The sequence below is a fragment of the Mytilus trossulus genome, chromosome 6 (genome assembly GCF_036588685.1).
Source record: "Mytilus trossulus isolate FHL-02 chromosome 6, PNRI_Mtr1.1.1.hap1, whole genome shotgun sequence".
NCBI classification, from domain to species: Eukaryota; Metazoa; Mollusca; class Bivalvia; order Mytilida; family Mytilidae; genus Mytilus; species Mytilus trossulus.
In genome coordinates, this window is record NC_086378.1 from 27,435,488 (window position 1) to 27,456,760 (window position 21,273).

A 21,273-nucleotide genomic window follows, 5' to 3' on the forward strand; every position below is an offset into this window, starting at 1 on the left:
ACTATGATCTTGACCTGCAAGTATCTTCATAGTGACCTAATGACATAGTTTTTTCTCTTCATTTTATAAAAAGGTTTTATCATGTTATATGTTACCACAAATCCAAGTAAGGTTACAGTCCCATATGTAGTACATGTATTTTATTTCACATACTCAAACTATTGTACTCAGTCTACAAATTTGGTCTATTTTTAGTAACTGATCTAGACAATATAGTTAACTCACAATTAATTAAGATCTTTGGTTCTGTAATGTAACCCTATATCCAAGTAAGATTTCAATCCAAAATGTAGTATTTAATTGAACGTCTGGAAATCATTCTTTTGACTATTTTTTTTTAGTAAATATGACCTTACTCTTTGATATAACAGAAACTGTATATCTTTTAATGTGACCTTATATCCAAGTATCATAATCCCACATATAAAATTTGATTTAGCATCCCAAAATTATTTATTTTTATAATAAATCAATAATCAAAATACTTTTTATAATTTAGTTTTGCATTAACGAACAAAATAAGAAATCAGTAAAAAGGTCAAAATAGCTGCTGTGACAACCTTGGAACTTGGCAGACTGGCAGTAGTGATTATAATATATGTATTATAAGAAGATGTGGTATGAGTGCCAATGAAACTATAATTTGGTTTGAAACCTTCTTTGATCTCAAAAAATGTACTGTTTACAATGAATTAGATGATTTACACTTTACATAATGTTTAAATTTCATTTACTGGTATATCTTGAGGGGAAACTTTGCCAGGACGCTCTGGAATTTTTTTTATCTCATGTTTTAAAATTTTATTTTTGGTTAATCTGCAGCATGTGTATTGACAAAAAATCTGTTAATTTTAATATCCTCTGTAACAGTAGCTAATGCTTATTTCTTATACTTAAAAACAAGTTGTTTGATTTAGGCATGTTATCAGAACCAAATTCCCTGCAAAATATTTCAAAAACCAAATCTGAAATAATGTTTACATAATTATAGGGAACATAATTTTATATGAAAAAGTGATTTGAAAATATGTTTTCACCAACCACAATTATTTTTGGCAAAATTATGAAGAAAGACAAGATGTTTTCAACTACTTTATGGCAGGAAGAACAAATATAACACAAAGTTTTATTCTGCACACAAATAACAACCAGACAAATATTTTATTATTCGAACAACATTGTTATCAATACATTTATCAGTCTCTCTACTATCAATAACATACATACACATGATACACCATACAATAGATACATCCAATTCAGTACAATAAGAACAACTTCAATTTACATAAAATCTACTCAGATTTTTACACACTGATATAATTTATTCACGCATTTTGGAAAATTTACATCAAACAAATTTGCTCTATCAGATTCAGTCATCAAATCAATAATTTAGTGTAATAAACACAGAACATGGCATTTGTTTTTTCAATGTACTATTTCCTCAAATAAGACATATAACCCTATAAAAACTATGAGTTTTAAAATTCATTGGCAGATCCAGGGGGTGGTGGTTCCAGGGGTTGGGACCCCCCCTTTTTTTGGCAGATCAATGCATTTGAATGGGGACATATAGTTGGACCCCCCCCCCCCCCCCCTTTTTTTTAAATGGCTGGATCCGCCCCTGAAATTGGTAGCAAATAGGATACAAACCAGGCTATACATTCAAAAACCTTATTGTAATACATAAACTGTTTTTGATCAACATAGATTTGGAGATCAATTATTGCTGGATTGGATAATGACAATAAAAATAAGACCATAAAAATAAGCATAAATATAAATAAAATTCTACAGTTTGGCTGTGGTTATCTGTGACTCTCTTGTAGTCTGATGTGTCTCCTTGGAGATGACCTTGAGTCACTTGATTGTTGTGATGTTGACTCTTTTGGCTTACTGGCAGTGCCTGGCTTTTTGAACAAGGAACTGTATAGACTATTGGATATACAAACTACTGGTGAAAACAGCTTCAATGGGAAATTACTGAAAAAGAAACCAATGATTTTATAGCATTTGCACTTATCTGATTATAAATATCTTCTTTTTTTTAATTTCCATTGAAATTTAAGCTAAAAACAAGATGAAAACATAATTTTTCAATCATTCAAGAACCATAACGCCTGAACATTGAAAGTGAAAATCATTTTAAAATATTCCAATTGACATCCATTTTGTCATCAGTAACAACATATCAAAAATTGAGAAGGTTTGGTTGAAGAAGGGTTCATGAGTAAATGCAGGGACATTATTTGACACCCAACATGGCCACTGGCCTTACATCCCCAAAACAAAAACCTATTTTTCCTTAGGAAATTCATTTAATTAAGGTGAACTGAAAGACTTCAAAAGACCAAATAACTATTTTCTGAAGAGGTACTTTCATGTTATTTGTGTGATCAATCTTATAAAACATGAACATAACATTACTTACAAATTCTGTTGTGGTTCCTCTGCTTCATTGGCACTTACAATAAACAAGGGAAACAGGATAGAGAAAAGACATCCACTGAAATATAAAATAAAAAGATGGATTGATTGTTGTTTGCTTTACACATAAAATTAAATGTTTCTTGGTGACCAATGAGACAACTATCTACAAGAGACCAAATGAATAAGGAGTTAGCAGCTATAGGAAACTGCACAGTCTTCAAAAATGAGCTAACTAAACCCATACAGCAGCTCATATAATACTAATTTAAAATATCAAATAGCATAGAAGATTGGAAGAATAAACAATTAAATTGAGCATTTTATGCATTCTATCAATTAACTTCATGATGTCATGGTATGTTACTCTCCTCTAGTGGGGGAGGTTGTGGTTTCAATCTCTGACCAGGTAAAACCAAAAACTTTAATGAAACAGATCATAGGAAGAACAAACAGCAGTATCAAACATCGATTTTGTTTGTAATGAACATATTATCATGTGTTCTAACATTGAACATACCTGATAACAACAGAAGAGTGGAATGAGGTTGCTAAAGCTAGAGGTAAACCAAATCCACAAAAATAGGGCCATCTATTTTCTATATACTGTAATCTTTTATGCACTTCCCAACCTAAAATAATCAATAAAATTAATACTAATAAAGTCAAAATGAAATAACATAGTATCTCACATAGTAAAAATATCTAAATTTACTGTCAGTTAGTACATTTTGTGTAATAACAGTAGTCTTTACACCTCTGTTTTGATGCAATACAAATTTCTTAAATACTTATTCTGAACAATTTTACTTCTCTTCTCCTGGTTTTTGAATGGTAAAAACTGACATGTTTAAAAACATTTTCTTTTTTTTTTTGATTGACAAAAAATATTTATAGATAGACAATTGATTATGATATGCAGAATTTGTATTATAAAGGAATTGGATTTTTTTCTTCTGCACAAAAGTTTTACACTTTTAGTAAGTTACAGAAGCAAGATACAACTTAAACAGTTATTATGTACATTAATATTAAAAAAAACACCATTATTTCATTTTGACAAACAACATTAAGGTAATATTTATTGTTTTTGGTTTGTTTCTTTTTCTTTAAAGATTTAATAATAGTTTTAAGTATATGATGGTGTTCATATTTCAATTCTTCTTGGTTTTTCTTTTTACAAATTACCGAAACATTTGAAAATAAATCGAATATTCATTGTAGCTTGTTACTGCCTTAAAATAAGACAAATGTTACTAAAAATATACCTTGTTTACTTTCAAAAGGAACAAAAATTATATATAAAAGCCATCTACAATAAGGAGATAACTGGATTTTATTTTAAGCTCTGACGGCATCAATTTGTGATTTGATGGTCACAAATTAACAGTAAGTTTACTAGAGAGTCTCTAGAAGAGACACATGAATTATCAAAGCCAGTAAACGGGTATTGGCGACCATCAGATCTGCAATTGATGCTGTCAAAGCTTAAAATATCATACAGGGATCTCGTTTTTAATGAAAACAATCATACATTTAAAATTTGTCAAATGTTGTCTTTGCTTGTGCAAATATTTTCATAGCAACAATTGTAAATTAATGCCAAGAAAATAGGTGAAATTATCCAATCAAAATGAATGTTACAAACAATGTTGCATAAGAAGATGTAAATTCATGTAATAAATATTCGGTTTTCCATTTGAATCAGTATTTGTTTAATTTTACATTTGTAAAAAAACTTACCCATATTGAACCATTTATATTCAAAACTGTACAGTGAATGTAACAAGCACATGTGTATTAAACCAACAACTGTCCCAACCATAGGAATAGGTAAAAAACTGGCAGCTGTACTCTGGAAATAAACAAAATGGTTATGTGGTTGCTTAATCTCCTATGCAGCTATACATTTGTATATTTAAAATGAAAAATTAAATTGTGTGTATATTGTAGTACATTTAGGCAAAATATTGTCAAAGTCCTATAACTCTCATTACTATGATCAAGTCAAAATGATGGTGGTCAACTACACATGATGTCTTGCTTGCTATTTTATGGATTTGAAGCGTAGTGCTCAAGTTTGTCTTTACCATCTCTGTGTTGTATTATCCTACAAATTTTTGAGATTCTACAAATTTGACTCTTTTGGAGTTAACTTACTTATTTGTATTAATTCTTGAGCCTGGGTGGCCAAGTGGTTTAAGTAGTTTCTATAACTGTATCACTAGCCAGTCATCACTGAGGTTGTGAGTTTGAAGCCCGCTCGTGCGGGTGCACTCAACTCAAATCTTATTTTACTAGGTTTGTCAGTTTTCCTATCAAAGGTCAGTGGTTTTCTTTAGGCACTACATCTTCCTCCATCCATAGAAAATGGCCTCCAAGAAATAGCCCATAAATGGTGCTTAAAAGTGGTATTAAAACACCACCAAACAATCAATCTGTATTACTTTTTTACTCTTCCGTACCTCAATCATCTTGATTGCTTGTGATTTCGCTTACATGTGGTGACAATACTTTGTTCAGACTTTAAAACTGGATTGAAATGATTGAGTAGAACACACATTATGCCTACCTGTATAAGGAAGAGTGCCTGTATCAGTAGACTGAAAGACATGTCTGCTATAAGTGTACTTATATATAACAACTGGGGTTTTCCCCTGGATTTAACATATGCTGCATCAGCAATGTCCTAAAATGAAAAAAGCAATAGTATGGCTTATAAGCATAAGCTAATGGAAAATCATCAATTCTCTTTTTACTCAACAGAAAATCCAAATTTATTCAAGTAGAGTGATTTGAAAATTTATAAGAAAAAAAAGATAAAAAGTAAAATTTAAGAACATAGCAATAATAACTGATTTATTATTGTATCATCTGATAGACAGTGGCAGATCCAGGGGGATGGTTCCGGGGGTTGGACCCCCCTTTTTTGGACGATCAATGCATTTGAATGGGGACATATAGTTGAACCCTCCCCCCTTTTTGTCCTGGGTTGGGAACCCCCTTTTTAAAATGGTTGGATCTGTCCCTGGATAGACCTGTTATATAGGTACATGTACATTGTACAATTTAATCAGTTAAGCAAAAATAAATGAAACTTATGATTGAGGGATTTTTTTTTTAACAAAACCACTTATAAACAGATTACCTGAAACCAAAAGCAGTTGACTATTTTGCTAAGTACAAACAAAGGTAAAATCCAGAGAGCACTAAATGTCCATGACAATACAGGTCCCATATACGACCATACACTAACTTCTGTACCAGAGCTACCTGTCAATTATAAAAATTATATTATGATTATTCAGTTTGAATCTGTCTACTCAACAGTCACTGCAGAAGTTAGGGTGAGTGAGAGTATGATTCTTTCAAAATTGTTTTCACATGTTAAATGTCAAAATTCAAAGAACATGGGCAGGGGAGTCTGAATTTATTCATTCATATGCATTACTGTCTGCATGTTTTTAAATATTAAACTTGTGCTATAAAAAAATATAGTTAATACATGTTATAGTGGACTTAGTACTTACATGTACCACAAATCATGAAGTTCTAAGAAAAGCAGAAGATTCAATTTGAAAACTACTTCTCATACAATAGTATGAAACAAGAGGCTGTCACAATGACAGCAAACCGGATTTATTAGCATTATTTGTGTCCTGGCAATATCACAAGAACCATTACTGATGATTGGTGAAAGTGAAAATCGTCAATATCAAATTTGACCTCTATTTTGTCATCAGTATCAACATATTAAAATTTGAAAAGCTTAGATTGAATGGTTTGTGAGTAAATGCTACAACGTGAATGGAAACACCATTTTACGATCTTTCAAGAACCATAACTCCTGAACGGTAAAAGTCAAAATCGTCATTATTGAACTTGACCTCTATTTTGTCATCAGTAACAACATATTAAAATTTGAAAAGCTTTGGTTGAATGGTTCATGAGTAAATGCACGGACACTACTGGAAACACCATTTTACGATCTTTCAAGACCCATAACTTCTGAACGGTAAAAGTCAAAATTGTCATTATTGAACTCGACCTCTATTTTGTCATCAGTAACAATATATCAAAATTTGAAAAGCTTTGGTTGAATGGTTCATGAGAAAATGCACGGACACCACTGGAAACACCATTTTTCAATCTTTGAAGAACCATAACTCCTGAACGGTAAAAGTCAAAATCGTCATTATTGAACTTGACCTTCATTTAGTCACCAGTAACAACATATTAAAATTTGGGACGCTTTAGTAGAACTGTTCATGCGTAAATGCACGAACACTACTGGAAACACCATTTTATGATCTTTAAGAACCATAACTTCTGAACGGTAAAAGTCAAAATTGTCATTATTGAACTAGACCTCTATTTTGTTATCAGTAACAATATATCAAAATTTGAAAAGCTTTGGTTGAATGGTTCATGAGAAAATGCACGGACACCACTGGAAACACCATTTTTCAATCTTTGAAGAACCATAACTCCTGAACGGTAAAAGTCAAAATCGTCATTATTGAACTTGACCTTCATTTAGTCACCAGTAACAACATATTAAAATTTGGGACGCTTTAGTAGAACTGTTCATGCGTAAATGCACGGACACAACTGGAAACGCCATTTTTCAATCTTTCAAGAACCATAACTCCTGAACAGTAAAAGTCAAAATCGCCATTATTGAACTTGACCTTCATTTAGTTGTCAGTAACAACATATTAAAATTTTAAAAGCTTTGGTTGAACGGTTCTTGAGTTAATGCACGGACAACATTTGATTGCCACCCGCCCGCCCACCGAGCATCCCCAAATCAATAACTGACATTTTTGTCACAAAAATCCGGTTAAAAATGTATGAGTTCTTATATATAAATAACATGGTCTTAATTAAGATTAGAAGTTCAGATGGAAAGAGCCTTCCTTAAACTCAGAGTCAAAGAAAGGATATTGAATAGGTGAAGACTAAATATCTTAGTAGATTTATACCATGATATTATTCAATATAGATTCCTTTTTCTGGTAATAATCATCAGGGGGAGATAATCAATAAAAAAACGGAGATTACTGATCATACTGTACTTAAATAAGAAATATTAAGTGATACACACTAACTTTTAAAAGAGACTCATGATTATGAATTACATCAATGGTGAACAAATGATGCATGCTAACTTTAAAGGGAGATTACTGAGCATGACTTACATCAATTGGGTATAAGTGAAGTATGCTAACTTTAAAGGGAGATTACTGAGCATGACTTACTTCAATAGGGAATAAGTGAAGCATGCTAACTTTACAGGGAAGTAACTGTTGGAAATGATTAACTTCATACTAACTAAATATAAGTTCAAAGGGAAATTTTTATACTAACTAAATATAAGTTCAAAGGGAAATATCTGATCATGGTCATGATTATCTTCATACTCACAAAATATAAGTTCAAAAGGAAAACTGTTGGTAATGATTAACATCATACTCACTAAAGATAAGTTCTGTGAACCACTGTAATACCGGTATCAGTACATAGTTAAATAATAATATACTAGCCTGAAAACAGAGAGAGAATATAAATTATAGTGTCACTGACAAAAACTCAGTGATGTAACCAATTTTCCCACTTTTTAACAAAAATCTTCTTTTCAATATTTTTCTTTTTCAGAATTTCTAGAAATCCATATTGTAGTAGAGCTGTCTATGGAAAACCACTTCAAAAACTCATTTCAAGATATTTAAATTCCTAACTTACTTCAGTAAAACAAAGTTTCTAATCTGATGTATCAAAGCTACCTTTTTTATACACAATGGGACTAATCAGTATGAAAACGATTAGAACTTCCATTTATGTCTTTCACAATATGTTTGTGTTCTATCTAATTAAAAATACTTTGGAAATTTCATGTTATCAATTCAAATAAGAATAAGAATAAGAATATTTTATTATTCCAATCAAGAGCCCTTGATGGGCAGCATAACATATACACATAGAACAATACATCATGATTTGTAACAGAAAAACATTTTTATATAATAAAATGAAATATTGAAAAAAGTTCAGACAGATGTTATTATCTTCATTCTATAAAATCATATACATTTAATTCCAGGCAGGATCAGAACCATATAATCATTACAATTAGGAATAATTGTTGTTACATACATTAATTAACATTTCGTCTAACATCTAGACGTGTAATAATATAGCTCCCTAAATATTTAAGTACAGACAAATTTTCATTAGTAAATAACCATACAAATTTTGCCTCATTTGAAAGATGTATAAAATTCGGACTATATATACTGTTGCCAACTTACTAAAAAGATTCCTCCATTCCAACCACAACACAGGAATAATCTTTGTAATACTCTTGGATTTCTTCAATAAATCAAAATAACAATTATATTTACATTTACAGGTTAGAAAAAAATCATAAATCAATGCCGGAAAATAAGAACTCTGTTTTCAATACTTGAATTTCAAAATATCATGCATCCTCCTGCATATATGTACATCTGTCACAAAAAAAACCAACAATGCCACCTATGAGTCATGCCAACATATAGTTTTAGAATTTATGTATTTATTTTCATACACAGACCCTTTGAGTAAATCAATATTAATTCCAAAAATTTAATATTTGAAAGGCTTGATAACAGTATCAAACTATATCCTGGCTTGTGAATAAGTCTGTTTATTAGTTTGGTTAGCTTGTGGGGTGAATTTTAAAATTTTTGTGCTTTAAATAGAATATTACAGTACCATAAAAGATTGGATGTGAAAAACTGAAACACATAAGATGTCAGCATGTTGATTAATATAAGAATTAGTGTGCTTGGGCAGATGATAGAATTTAGAAACAGTTTTGACAAGTTTATGATATTGAAAACCTTGGTGTATAATTTTTCAGTTATACAGAGATTAAATTAAATCAAATACATGTACTTTGTTTCAGAACGGATTTTAACTTCTTGGAGACATATGGACACAATATATTGGTGCAACCTTCTAAATACATTGATTAACAACAGGATGTGAAAAATCATATTTTTATCTTATGAAAGAGTTTTAGATAAATAGGCCTTTAAAAGTAATAAACATATAAAAGCATTAATATATAGCTGATCCACACTTCATTTTCTTGCATGTTATAAGAGCATACACCTTAAAACCAGGGAGCACGCTACTGAATCCAAATAAAAAGAGATAAAGAACAAACTCTGTAAAAATGTTATAGAGAATACAGTAATGTGTGAAAGGGTAATCAGGGACTAAACTTGGGAATTTCAAGCTAGGAGCCCAGACCAGATATTTCATAATTAGTTTGTATATGTTCAACTAAAATTTAACTGAAAGTTTAGGGGCCCAGCTCAAAATCTAGGAGCCATGGGCGACTGGGCCCCCTTTAAGTTTTGTCCCTGGTAATGTGTCAAAGAGACAACAACCCTACCAAAGAGCATAAAACAACCCAAGGCAACCAATGGGTCTTTAAAACATACCATGTATCTTAGCAAAATTCAGTTATTTATATGAAGTATATGTATAATGAACATATTAATGAACTTAAAGAATCTGAATGAGGAGAAATTAAACATGTTTGTAAACGCTCAACCCCATATTGAACCTGGGACTGTGTGGTGTTACATGTACAGTAAAATGTAAGAGCAAACTATAAAAGTCTTTTGGAAATCCTTACTTCTGCTGTTTTTGACTTGAGGATTTGTCTTTCCTCTTTTCTGCCCTCCTCCTTGCTAGTGTTGTCAAAGGCTCTGATGATTTATCACTTTCTTCTTCTTCATCCTGATTATCTAGTTTAAATATTTTTACAGTACCTAAAATACTGTCTCTGAAGCCATTAATGATGCCATACAGAATATCTTTCAAAAGGTCTGTCATCGTCTGTAAGGTTATTTACATTTTCTGCAATCATATTAAATCAATATTTACAATTGATTAATGACAGTGGGAAGATTTTTCTGATTTATAATGAAATATAGATGTGTTTAGTATCTGTGTAAAGAACTGATTCAAAATAAGAAAGGATTCTTATATCTTTGTTCAACTTAAAGACTATTTTTGATTATCTGTGTTGATGAATTGATTATTGACAATAGCATGCAATCAATAATTCTGAAACATAAAATAAAGCTAGTGTTTTCTTCTTTATATTGAGTGGAAACAATTCATTCAACTTGTATGTATCTTGCTTATTCCACACCTTCAAGTCCACTTTTCAGCAAATACAGATCTAGATAAAAGAAAATTGTAATTTATTGCAAAAATAATTCATGATTGTATAATTATATTTAAATGACAGTGGATTCCATATGAAAATAAACCGCTGCACTAAGAGCATATGATACACCCAGTCCTATATACTGCAATTGTTGAAGAACAAAAAGAAATATTTAGAAAGCATTCAATCAATGATGAAAAAAATAATTTTGATATGTGATTCGTCATGTCTGTGATATTTAAAAGGTATATTGTTGTCAGTAAATTATCTGAAAAACTTACATACATAACATTCAATAGTATTTGTTTTTTTAATGAAGAATTCATTTCTAAAACAATACTAAACAAGAGTCATTAAACTGTGCACTAGTACTAGTACTGTACATGTACATGTATGTTCATAAATTTATCTTATATAGGATGTCACCGTATTTGTTCTACAACTGGAAACTTTGTTATCAAATATCAACAATGTCATATAATATCTTTCCTGATGGAACAAATATTCTATACCATTTATTCCATTTGGAACATATACACAGTCTTCATTCTTAACCACAATTCCTACTGCATTGCCTTGTAAAATTGCTTTCAGGCATGTAAAATTCAAAAGTTAAGCATGAAGACTGTATACATGTATTGTAATATTCAATCCACTGGAATTATAAATATTAAAATGTATTATGAAGGAACTTATTTCATGACTGACCGTCACTCACTGTATCACTCAGATCGAATATCTTCCCTTTATACTCTTTTTTATCTGTACAAGTTTCTTATAACAAGTTTCTTATAATATATACATGTACATGTTATAAGGACATTTTCGTTCTCTTAAACAAAAGGCACATAGTTGAATATAAAATTGAAAATGGAAATTCTACATTTTACCAAATACAGCTTGTTATAAATACAAAACTAGTGTAAGTTCTGGACAACCAGCTGTCAAATGGAAAAAAGTTTCCTAAATGAGTCATAAATTTTCTAGAGTTCAAACATCTATTTTCTGATTTTTTTGTAATTACACATTTTTTATGACTTCATTTGAAAGAGTTCATACATGTGAAATGGCACATATTCATGAATTAGTAGCAAACTTTCAAGAAGCTGAAAAGCTCTCAGCTCATGATTAACTAAAATGTTACAAGCATATGAAAACTTTGAAAAAAATTTCTCAAATTCTCATGGCAACTAACTACATTGTATAATGTATATATATATCAAGGATTTGTATAAGGAATTCAAAGAATAAAAAAAAGTTCTTTGGGAAAACTTGTTACATTTATTAAAATTTAAAGTAAAAAAAATCAATTAAGGTAGTTCCAGAATACAGTTTTTAGATGAATCTGTCATGTGACTTCCATTGTCAATGTATATTTGTTCCACCTAACAGAAGTTCCAGTGGAAACTTTATTATAAACAATGTCATACCTGTAACTGATGGAACAAATATTCTATACTATTTATTCCGTTAGGAACATCTACTCTAATAGTTATTCCTGTGGAAGTAATATTCCAGAATATTTTTTCCATTTGGAACTTATATTATGATGGAACTTCTATTCCATGACACCATCACCATCATGGCATGTGACAAAAATGTATGCATCGTCACTTTCAACACATGTTGAGCAAACTGGGGAAAAAGTTTGATTTTATACTGCACAAAATATATGGGAAATTAAAACCTAATAAGATGGTCACCCTCCCTCAGTCGTACAGCAATCAAGATTACTTACTAAGGCGTACTTACTGAACATACATAATTTCTATACCAACCTACAAAATGATGATTATGAAAGTGCTGGAAACTTTAAATAAAGCAGGGATACATGTGCGCCTTCTAACTGTTAATGAGGTCATAAAGGTGTGTGAAATTGACGATGTTTTCATGTGAAAGATTAGTCCGAAAAAAATTATAAAAGCCTTTCAAGACGTCATAATTATTTGGACTAGTGAAAGATATATAGGATTCCTAAAATGATGTACAATGTATTGTTACTCATTTGTTTGGCTGCCCCTATTCCAAATAAATCATGATGTATTGCAAGGCTATTTTATTTTTTTCCAGGAAGTGGAAGGAAGAAGTCCCAGGTTTTTTTTTTTATAAAAGGTTGTCCCCAGTCTATTAAGGTGGCTCGGGACTATTCGACTGCGCATAATTTCACGCATGAATTACAAAAGTATTTGTCGTAAATTCGATATAATTTTTTTAAATATTTTGAATGAATAGAAATGTAAAATCATTGTAGTTATGTGAATAATAGAATATTTTCGTTATTATCCGTATTTGTTAAAGGGTCAAAATGACATTTCACCCATTTTCACCATTTTCCGGCCAAAATTTGGGTTTTAAGGCAAAATATTTTTTTTTCCTTATCGGTGACCTATGTTTTTTATTGGCTCATTCTTTGAAGCTATATTACAGCTTTTCTTATTACAGTTTTGGACCAATTGTCATAGAACGTTTTTTTGATATTCCGATAAAAAGATGTCAACACCTCTATTTTCCCTATCATTTCATTGAAAAATGGTCCATTTTACATACCTGTTTAAAAGTAAAATTTTGAGCTCAAATGGTCCGTGACCCCCTATTTTTTTTCGACCAATTTGATTCATTTTCTTTAAAGAATAAAATAACCAAAAATACGGCACTTCTGATAGAAACTTCGAATAGGCCCGAGCCACCTTAAAGAGATTTTTTTTTTTATTCCAAATAAGCCATAAGGATCAAACGTGATCTAGAAGTCCAAGATGTAGTTTAATGTACAGTATGTGCAAAGAAATTATGAAAACATTTTCGAATAAGAAAGAAAAAGAATGTGATTTTGGGCGATGTTAAAAGATCTAAAAAGATGTACATGTGCACTTCATACTTTCTTTTCGATGCCTTTGTGATGATAGTTTTGCGCATCTAGTTTGCGCTGATCGCTAACGTATCTGAAAAATGATGAAAACAACAAGTACTTGATGTTTGTCTGTACCTTGTAATTAATGAATCGATCGATAAAAAATCAATTTTCAATGTCCTTTAATTGTGGGGTACAATAATTTATCAAACTAAAAAAATAATATGTATTTGCATGGTTGTAAGCTTTTTTGCCGTTGCATTGTGGGAAAAAGAAATTATTGGCCTCTTTTCCGAAACTCTCAACAAGCATGGTACTCAATCCACGTTTTTTCTTAAAATCTTAATTTAAGTTTGATAAAAAGATTATAGTAATAATCAGTTAGTTAATAAATTCAATTGCATATATCAGAATAAGAAAATTAATGTAAATCTTATGTAGAACTGCTTTGAAATGTATTTTTACCAGATTGTCTGTGAAAAAGGGGGAGGGTGATATTGAGGAAGCGTGAACACACACATACTAAATATACTACTCTCTTTATCAAAATCTGATTGTGACATCATGATATATTAAGTTCAAACAGAATTATCTTTTCAAACCATGATCAATCCCACATAAAGAGTTTTAGACATCACGTTAATACACGTGCTCTATAGTAAATTGGTATTTGGTTTTATCTAGTCCAATGTTGTCAATCATTTTTCTTAACTATATGTTTAAATCTTAAAAAAGAATTGTTATGCATACATTGACTACATCCACGAGACCTCTGAATTTACAGTATTTCAGCAACTGCACTGTCGTCTGTATATGTTGCAGTGTGAGGGACAAATCAGATGTTAGATATCAGTCTGCATTATTAGCCACTACTACTACTAGTCCAATGCTGCAATGTTGCAGACTGAGTTTTACCCTGTCTACTTAAAAGGTCCTACATGTACATGTATGTCTACATTGTAGGTCATTTAGATATATTAACATTTTGCACTGTTGTTATTTCATATCAAGTAGTGTTTAAACCAACATGTACATGGTCATTTAAATTAATATATTATTCCAGGCAGTGAGAATTTTTTGCAAAATGATAACATAAAATTTTGTGTATTTTAGGGAGCTAAAAAACCAGACCCTAAACAAGGGTCCAAAGGGGGCGCAAAGCAGCCAGCTAAAAAGAAGGAAGGCGGAGGAAAGGCCAAGAAGAAGGTAAGAATTATTTCTTTCCAATGAGAGGAATAACTTGAAAGTATTTCTTGTTGTAGAGGGTAATATTAAAGAGCAAGAGAAAACTAATACTGATTGTATACTAGGTTGAAACATGTAGGCAAATTTTATTATCAGATGAAAGGTTCTGTGCATGTTTTCAGAAAAATTGTGAATATTCAAAGATTGTTTGCAGGTTAAATTTATCTTGGGAGTACCAAATTTGGGTGATGTGATCAACAAAATGTATTATGTTTCAATCACAAGTGTTCTCCCCACAAATTTCATATAGCATTCTGGGATATCAAGGGAAATCTTTAGATACCATCTTGTAATATTATTAGAAATAGCAGAACCACATACAAAACACTGCTAGAAAAGCATTTGAGATATAATATATAGCATCACATCCAAAACAATAAAAGAAAATCATTTTTGATGCATGCAACTTCACATTCAAAACACTACAAGAAATTCATTTCAGATGCAATTGTCATCATTCAAAACACTACAAGAAATTCATTTCAGATGCACATGTCATCACATCCAAAACACTACAAGAAATTCATTTCAGATGCACATGTCATCACATCCAAATCACTACAAGAAATTCATTTCAGATACATGTAGCATTACATTCAAAACACTACAAGAAATTCATTTCAGATGCACATGTCATCACATCCAAAACACTACAAGAAATTCATTTCAGATACATGTAGCATTACATTCAAAACACTACAAGAAATTCATTTCAGATGCACATGTCATCACATCCAAATCACTACAAGAAATTCATTTCAGATGCACATGTCATCACATCCAAATCACTACAAGAAATTCATTTCAGATGCACATGTCATCACATCCAAAACACTACAAGAAATTCATTTCAGATGCACATGTCATCACATCCAAAACACTACAAGAAATTCATTTCAGATACATGTAGCATTACATTCAAAACACTACAAGAAATTCATTTCAGATGCACATGTCATCACATCCAAATCACTACAAGAAATTCATTTCAGATACATGTAGCATTACATTCAAAACACTACAAGAAATTCATTTCAGATGTGCATGTCATCACATCCAAAACACTACAAGAAATTCATTTCAGATACATGTAGCATTACATTCAAAACACTACAAGAAATTCATTTCAGATGCACATGTCATCACATCCAAATCACTACAAGAAATTCATTTCAGATACATGTAGCATTACATTCAAAACACTACAAGAAATTCATTTCAGATGCACATGTCATCACATCCAAATCACTACAAGAAATTCATTTCAGATACATGTAGCATTACATTCAAAACACTACAAGAAATTCATTTCAGATGCACATGTCATCACATCCAAATCACTACAAGAAATTCATTTCAGATGCACATGTCATCACATCCAAATCACTACAAGAAATTCATTTCAGATGCACATGTCATCACATCCAAAACACTACAAGAAATTCATTTCAGATACATGTAGCATTACATTCAAAACACTACAGGAAATTCATTTGATAAATGTAGCATCACATTATTATAACACTTAAGAAAATTATTTCAGATATATGTTGCATCACATCAGAACAAATAAGAAAATCATATCAGATGCATGTAGCATCACACACTAAATATTTCAGAAAATCATATCAGATGCATGTAGCATCACACACTAAATATTTCAGAAACTCGTTTAGGATACATGTAGCATCACATAAATTAAAAAAAAAAATCATTTCAGATACATGTTGCATCGCATCCAAACATTTGCAAAAAATTCATAACATCACATCCAAAACACTTGAGAAAATTATTTCAGTATAAGTACATTGTACCTACCAATACACAGTAAATTTGAAGAAGAAAAACAAAATATTAGATAAAATTGAGAATGGAAATAGGGAATGTGTCAAAGAGACAACAACCCGACCATATTTCCAAATTGTACACAAGAAACTAGATGTATTCCACAGATTACATTGTGCAAACATTGTACATTTACTATCCACTGTAGGTTTTTAATTTATTGTACATACATTTGTATATAGCAGTTACATTTTTTTTGTAATATTCAAAAGGGATTAGTAAATTGATCTTTGTTTAATATTTTAAAGTTACCATAAACTCATTGAAGATTCAACTCTAATTCCTTTTCATGGATGTCTTTTTATATCTCTGTCTTTAGCAGAATCTAAAGTTGGTTTTCATTATACTTTGCAGAAGTGGTCCAAAGGAAAGGTCAGGGACAAGTTGAACAATTTGGTATTATTTGACAAGGTTACTCTTGAAAAATTCAGGAAAGAAGTACCTAGCTACAAACTGATCACACCATCAGTAGTGTCAGAAAGACTGAAAATCAGAGGTTCCCTAGCCAAGAAAGGATTGTTAGATTTACACAAGGAAGGTAAGATTGAATAACACAGGAAAATAAAGAAAATGCCTCAATAATTATTACCACAAAGTACAGATCCTGTTTGAACTTAGGGTCATCACTTTAACTGTTCTAGGATTGTGCCTTATTAACCCATGGAAAACTTGGGTTCCGCTCCCCAACTTAAGTTTATCTCAACCTCAGGCCAGATTTTTTAAAACTTATACATAATACTAACTCAGATCAAGTACAAATTTGGGTAGAGTAGCTTTTACTGTTCTTCAGTTTTGTTTCTTTATAACTTTATTTGATATGCATGCAAGGGCATCATCTGTGTTCAATAGATGTTTTCCTACATTTATTTTAAATAATTTTTATTTAGTAAGAAAACACAATTTTCTAAAAGATATACTGTGGATTCATTTATTTTCGTAGTTATATTCGTGGTTTTGGCAAAGTCTACACTCATCCCTTTACAACATTTGTATTTCGTTGAACATTTGAATTCATAGTTCTCCTGTACCCACGAAATTCACGGAAATTGGTATCCAATGAATATTAATGAATCCACAGTAGATCAATCATCTTGACACGATTTAGAAATAAACGAGAGAGAAAAATGTAAGCTTTGTATTAAAGACTGTTTTTATACGACCGCAAATTTTGAAAAAATTTTCGTCGTATATTGCTATCACGTTGGCGTCGTCGTCGTCGTCGTCCGAATACTTTTAGTTTTCGCACTCTAACTTTAGTAAAAGTTAATAGAAATCTATGAAATTTTAACACAAGGTTTATGACCATAAAAGGAAGGCTGGTATTGATTTTGGAAGTTTTGGTCCCAATATTTTAGGAATTAGGGGCCAAAAAGGGCCCAAATAAGCATTTTCTTGGTTTTCGCACTATAACTTTAGATTAAGTTAATAGAAATCTATGAAATTTTGACACAAAGTTTATGACCACAAAAGAAAGGTTGGGATTGATTTTGGGAGTTTTGGTTTCAACAGTTTAGGAATTAGGGGCCAAAAAAGGGCCCAAATAAGCATTATTCTTGGTTTTCGCACAATAACTTTAGTTAAAATAAATAGAAATCAATGAAATTTAAACACAATGTTTATGACCACAAAAGGAAGGTTGGTATTGATTTTGGGAGTTTTGGTCCTAACAGTTTAGGAATTAGGGGCCAAAAAGGGGTTCAAATAAGCATTTTTCTTGGTTTTCGCAACATAATGTTAGTATGAGTAAATAGAAATCTATGAAATTTTAACACAAGGTTTATGACCATAAAAGAAAGGTTGGTATTGATTTTCGGAGTTTTGGTCCCAACAGTTAAGGAATAAAGGGCCCAAAGGGTCCAAAATTAAACTTTGTTTGATTTCATCAAAATTGAATAATTGGGGTTCTTTGATATGCCGAATCTAACTGTGTATGTAGATTCTTAACTTTTGGTCCCGTTTTCAAATTGGTCTACATAAAGGTCCAAAGGGTCCAAAATTAAACTTAGTTTGATTTTGACAAAAAATGAATCGGTTGGGTTCTTTGATATGCTGAATCTAAAAATGTACTTAGATTCTTGATTATTGGCCCAGTTTTCAAGTTGGTCCAAATCGGGGTCCAAAATTAAACTTTGTTTGATTTCATCAAAAATTGAAATCTTGGGGTTCTTTGATATGCTGAATCCAAACATGTACTTAGATTTTTGATTATGGGCCCAGTTTTCAAGTTGGTCCAAATCAGGATCTAAAATTATTATATTAAGTATTGTGCAATAGCAAGTCTTTTCAATTGCACAGTATTGCGCAATGGCAAGAAATATCTAATTACACAATATTGTGAAATAGCGATATTTTTTTTTAATTAGAGTTATCTTTCTTTGTCCAGAATAGTAAGCAAGACATATCTAATTGCCCAATATTGTGCAATTGCAAGATTTTTTTTTAATTGAAGTTATCTTTCTTTGTCCAGTATCAACTTAAATCTTTTTTATATACAATATACAATGTATATTCACTTTTTACTACCAACTGATAAATTGAAATAATCTTTACCACTCAGTGATAACAAGAAGTTTTTTTACATCTTAATATTTTATGATATATTTAAATGAGTAGTTATTGTTGCAAACTCCATTAGAAATTTTAATTGAGATTAGTTTTGGAATAAGGGAAAGGGGGATGTGATTAAAAAAATTGGGTTCAATTTTCTCATTTTAAATTTCATAAATAAAAAGAAAATTTCTTCAAACATTTTTTTGAGAGGATTAATATTCAACAGCATAGTGAATTGCTGTAAGAGAAAACAAAAAATTTAAGTTCATTAGAACACATTCATTCTGTGTCAGAAACCTATGCTGTGTCAACTATTTAATCACAATCCAAATTTAGAGCTGAATCCAGCTTGAATGTTGTGTCCATGCTTGCCCAAACCGTTCAGGGTTCAACCTCTGCGGTCGTATAAAGCTTCGCCCTGCGGAGCATCTGGTTATATCCATGGTCTTTAGCTGTTTAGAATGCAGTGTGTTTGCATCAAATGGGCAGGCAATGTGTACGAAGTTATCCATCCAGTTGTCTTTAGTTAGCAGTAACTTTCTGATGCATTTTCAAAAAGGAGAGGGAGAACAAATATGTTTATAAACTTGGACATTTTGTGACGGATGTAAAGTACTGTACTAGTACAGAAAATGGTTGAACATTAACATGTATTTCAATGAAAACAACAACATCATAATGAACATTGTAAACACCTTGTTAACACCTGTCAGGTCAATAACAACACAATTTTGAAAAAAACAACTAATTTTCATGGTATTTGCATGTTTTCTTTAAAAAAAAAAAGGCTCTACTAAGTTAAATACCCTACATGTATCAAAAATGCAACTTGCAAGAAAGGAAGTATGAATTTGAGTTTTTATTCAATTTCAGGAAAAATCCGCATGGTTTCCAAGCACCACTCTCAATGGATCTTTACCAGATCCACTACTGCAGAAGAGGCTGAAGAAGCTGCAACAGCCGCTGCAGAAGCTAAAGAAGCTGACAAAGCAGAAAAAGCAGAAAAAGTTGAGAAGGGAGGCAAAGGAAAGAAGAAGGCAGAAAAAGCAGAGAAAGCCGAAAAATAAAAACTTAATAGCCCCTAATTGTTTACTTTGTATAATAGCAGTGATCAGTCCTGTCGTCCATATTAATGATGGTATTTTAGTGCCATGTAACTGCATTCTTCTAAATACTAGTCTAAAGATTAATATTCCAATATGATTGAAGCTAGCACTGTTAGGCACTAGTCAAGCATCTTATTAGTGGCTACACTGTCAATTAAAGACCATTGTATCCAGGCTAGGACAGAAAGAAATTGTCTACTGTTTCTTATTTCGGTTTACTGTAAACAAATTTATTTTTGCTGAAAGTTTATTTTGTGTTTTTTCTAGTTCTCTTCACAGCAATTTAATAGGAAAATTTATTGGTTTATACTATCTGTTTTGTTCCTAATATATTGGCTGATAGAAGTTCAGATGAAGAAATATTTATTTGGTAGATCAAAAAACAAGGAGAAATGACCAGAAATTCTTTCCTGAAATTTAGTTGTAGGAATTAATTAATTTTTGTATTGCAGTCAATTACCCCATTGTCTTAATACAAAATAAGGAATAATGTTGTGTATACTTCAGTGAAACAGTAACCTAACAGGACTAGTCACAAGCAAAGAGGGTCCTGATGTCCATCTAGTGATGTTTTACACGCTGACGTCATCATCCCTTAATCCAAGATATTTTTACTTGCGGCTGTAGATATCACTACAGTGTAGATAGAGTGGTCACAACAAGTGCAGCTGTTGTGGAACTTATAGTCAATCCCAAACCAGGTCAAACCAAATACTTAAAAATTGGTATATGCTGCTTCCCTTCTGACAGCACAGCATTTGTGAATGAGAGCACAAATTTAAGAGCCCATAGATAGAATTGTTTCAAGAAACTGTGACCTGTTTTCCTGCTGTTACCTTGGAAAGGGGCAATTAAAAACCAGTTTGGCGTGGTTGTCTTGTACAAAGCAGTTATTTAATTCATATAACACTAACATATTCTCTTTATGAATATGTAATTTATTTGCAACGGGACATTAAATGGCTATCCATCATTGTGATCCTGTTTTTAGCTCACCTGGCCCAAAGCCTTTCCCATCA

At 31.3% G+C, this 21,273-nt stretch overlaps 2 protein-coding genes across 6 annotated transcripts; one reads left to right on the top strand and one right to left on the bottom strand.

Moving 5' to 3' along the window:
- Positions 1 to 1,079: 1,079 nt before the first annotated feature.
- Positions 1,080 to 13,737, bottom strand: LOC134721026 (etoposide-induced protein 2.4 homolog). 5 transcript variants are annotated; one of them, XM_063583685.1, is made up of 10 exons: positions 13,644 to 13,737; positions 10,121 to 10,344; positions 8,742 to 8,802; positions 7,910 to 7,976; positions 5,579 to 5,703; positions 5,003 to 5,119; positions 4,174 to 4,285; positions 2,951 to 3,062; positions 2,435 to 2,509; positions 1,080 to 1,986 (listed from the first exon to the last, which is right to left on the bottom strand). In XM_063583685.1, exons 2-10 carry the CDS (start codon positions 10,318 to 10,320, stop codon positions 1,812 to 1,814), a joined length of 1,044 nt encoding a protein of 347 aa, XP_063439755.1. In that variant the 5' UTR covers positions 10,321 to 10,344; positions 13,644 to 13,737; the 3' UTR covers positions 1,080 to 1,811. The 5 variants fall into 5 exon arrangements, with proteins under 5 accessions (XP_063439755.1, XP_063439752.1, XP_063439753.1 ...); XM_063583682.1 differs by lacking the exon at positions 13,644 to 13,737 and adding an exon at positions 13,536 to 13,643; XM_063583683.1 differs by lacking the exon at positions 13,644 to 13,737 and adding an exon at positions 13,521 to 13,588.
- LOC134721027 (small ribosomal subunit protein eS25-like) lies at positions 13,725 to 20,504 on the top strand. The gene is made up of 4 exons (XM_063583687.1): positions 13,725 to 13,821; positions 14,622 to 14,714; positions 16,953 to 17,136; positions 20,022 to 20,504. The coding sequence occupies exons 1-4, from the start codon at positions 13,819 to 13,821 to the stop codon at positions 20,213 to 20,215; spliced, it is 474 nt and encodes a 157-aa protein (XP_063439757.1). The 5' UTR covers positions 13,725 to 13,818; the 3' UTR covers positions 20,216 to 20,504.
- Positions 20,505 to 21,273: the final 769 nt, after the last annotated feature.

Excerpts from the sequence above, each read along its gene's own strand:
- LOC134721027 (XM_063583687.1), top strand. Across the intron at positions 14,715-16,952 it reads GAGGAAAGGCCAAGAAGAAG|AAGTGGTCCAAAGGAAAGGT; the intron begins GTAAGAATTATT and ends TATACTTTGCAG. Across the intron at positions 17,137-20,021 it reads GTTAGATTTACACAAGGAAG|GAAAAATCCGCATGGTTTCC; the intron begins GTAAGATTGAAT and ends ATTCAATTTCAG.
- LOC134721026 (XM_063583685.1), bottom strand. The coding sequence starts at position 10,320 with ATGACAGACCTTTTGAAAGATATTCTGTATGGCATCATTAATGGCTTC. Across the intron at positions 7,977-8,741 it reads GGAATGGAGGAATCTTTTTA|GCTAGTATATTATTATTTAA; the intron begins GTAAGTTGGCAA and ends CTCTGTTTTCAG. Across the intron at positions 3,063-4,173 it reads ATATAAATGGTTCAATATGG|GTTGGGAAGTGCATAAAAGA; the intron begins GTAAGTTTTTTT and ends TGATTATTTTAG.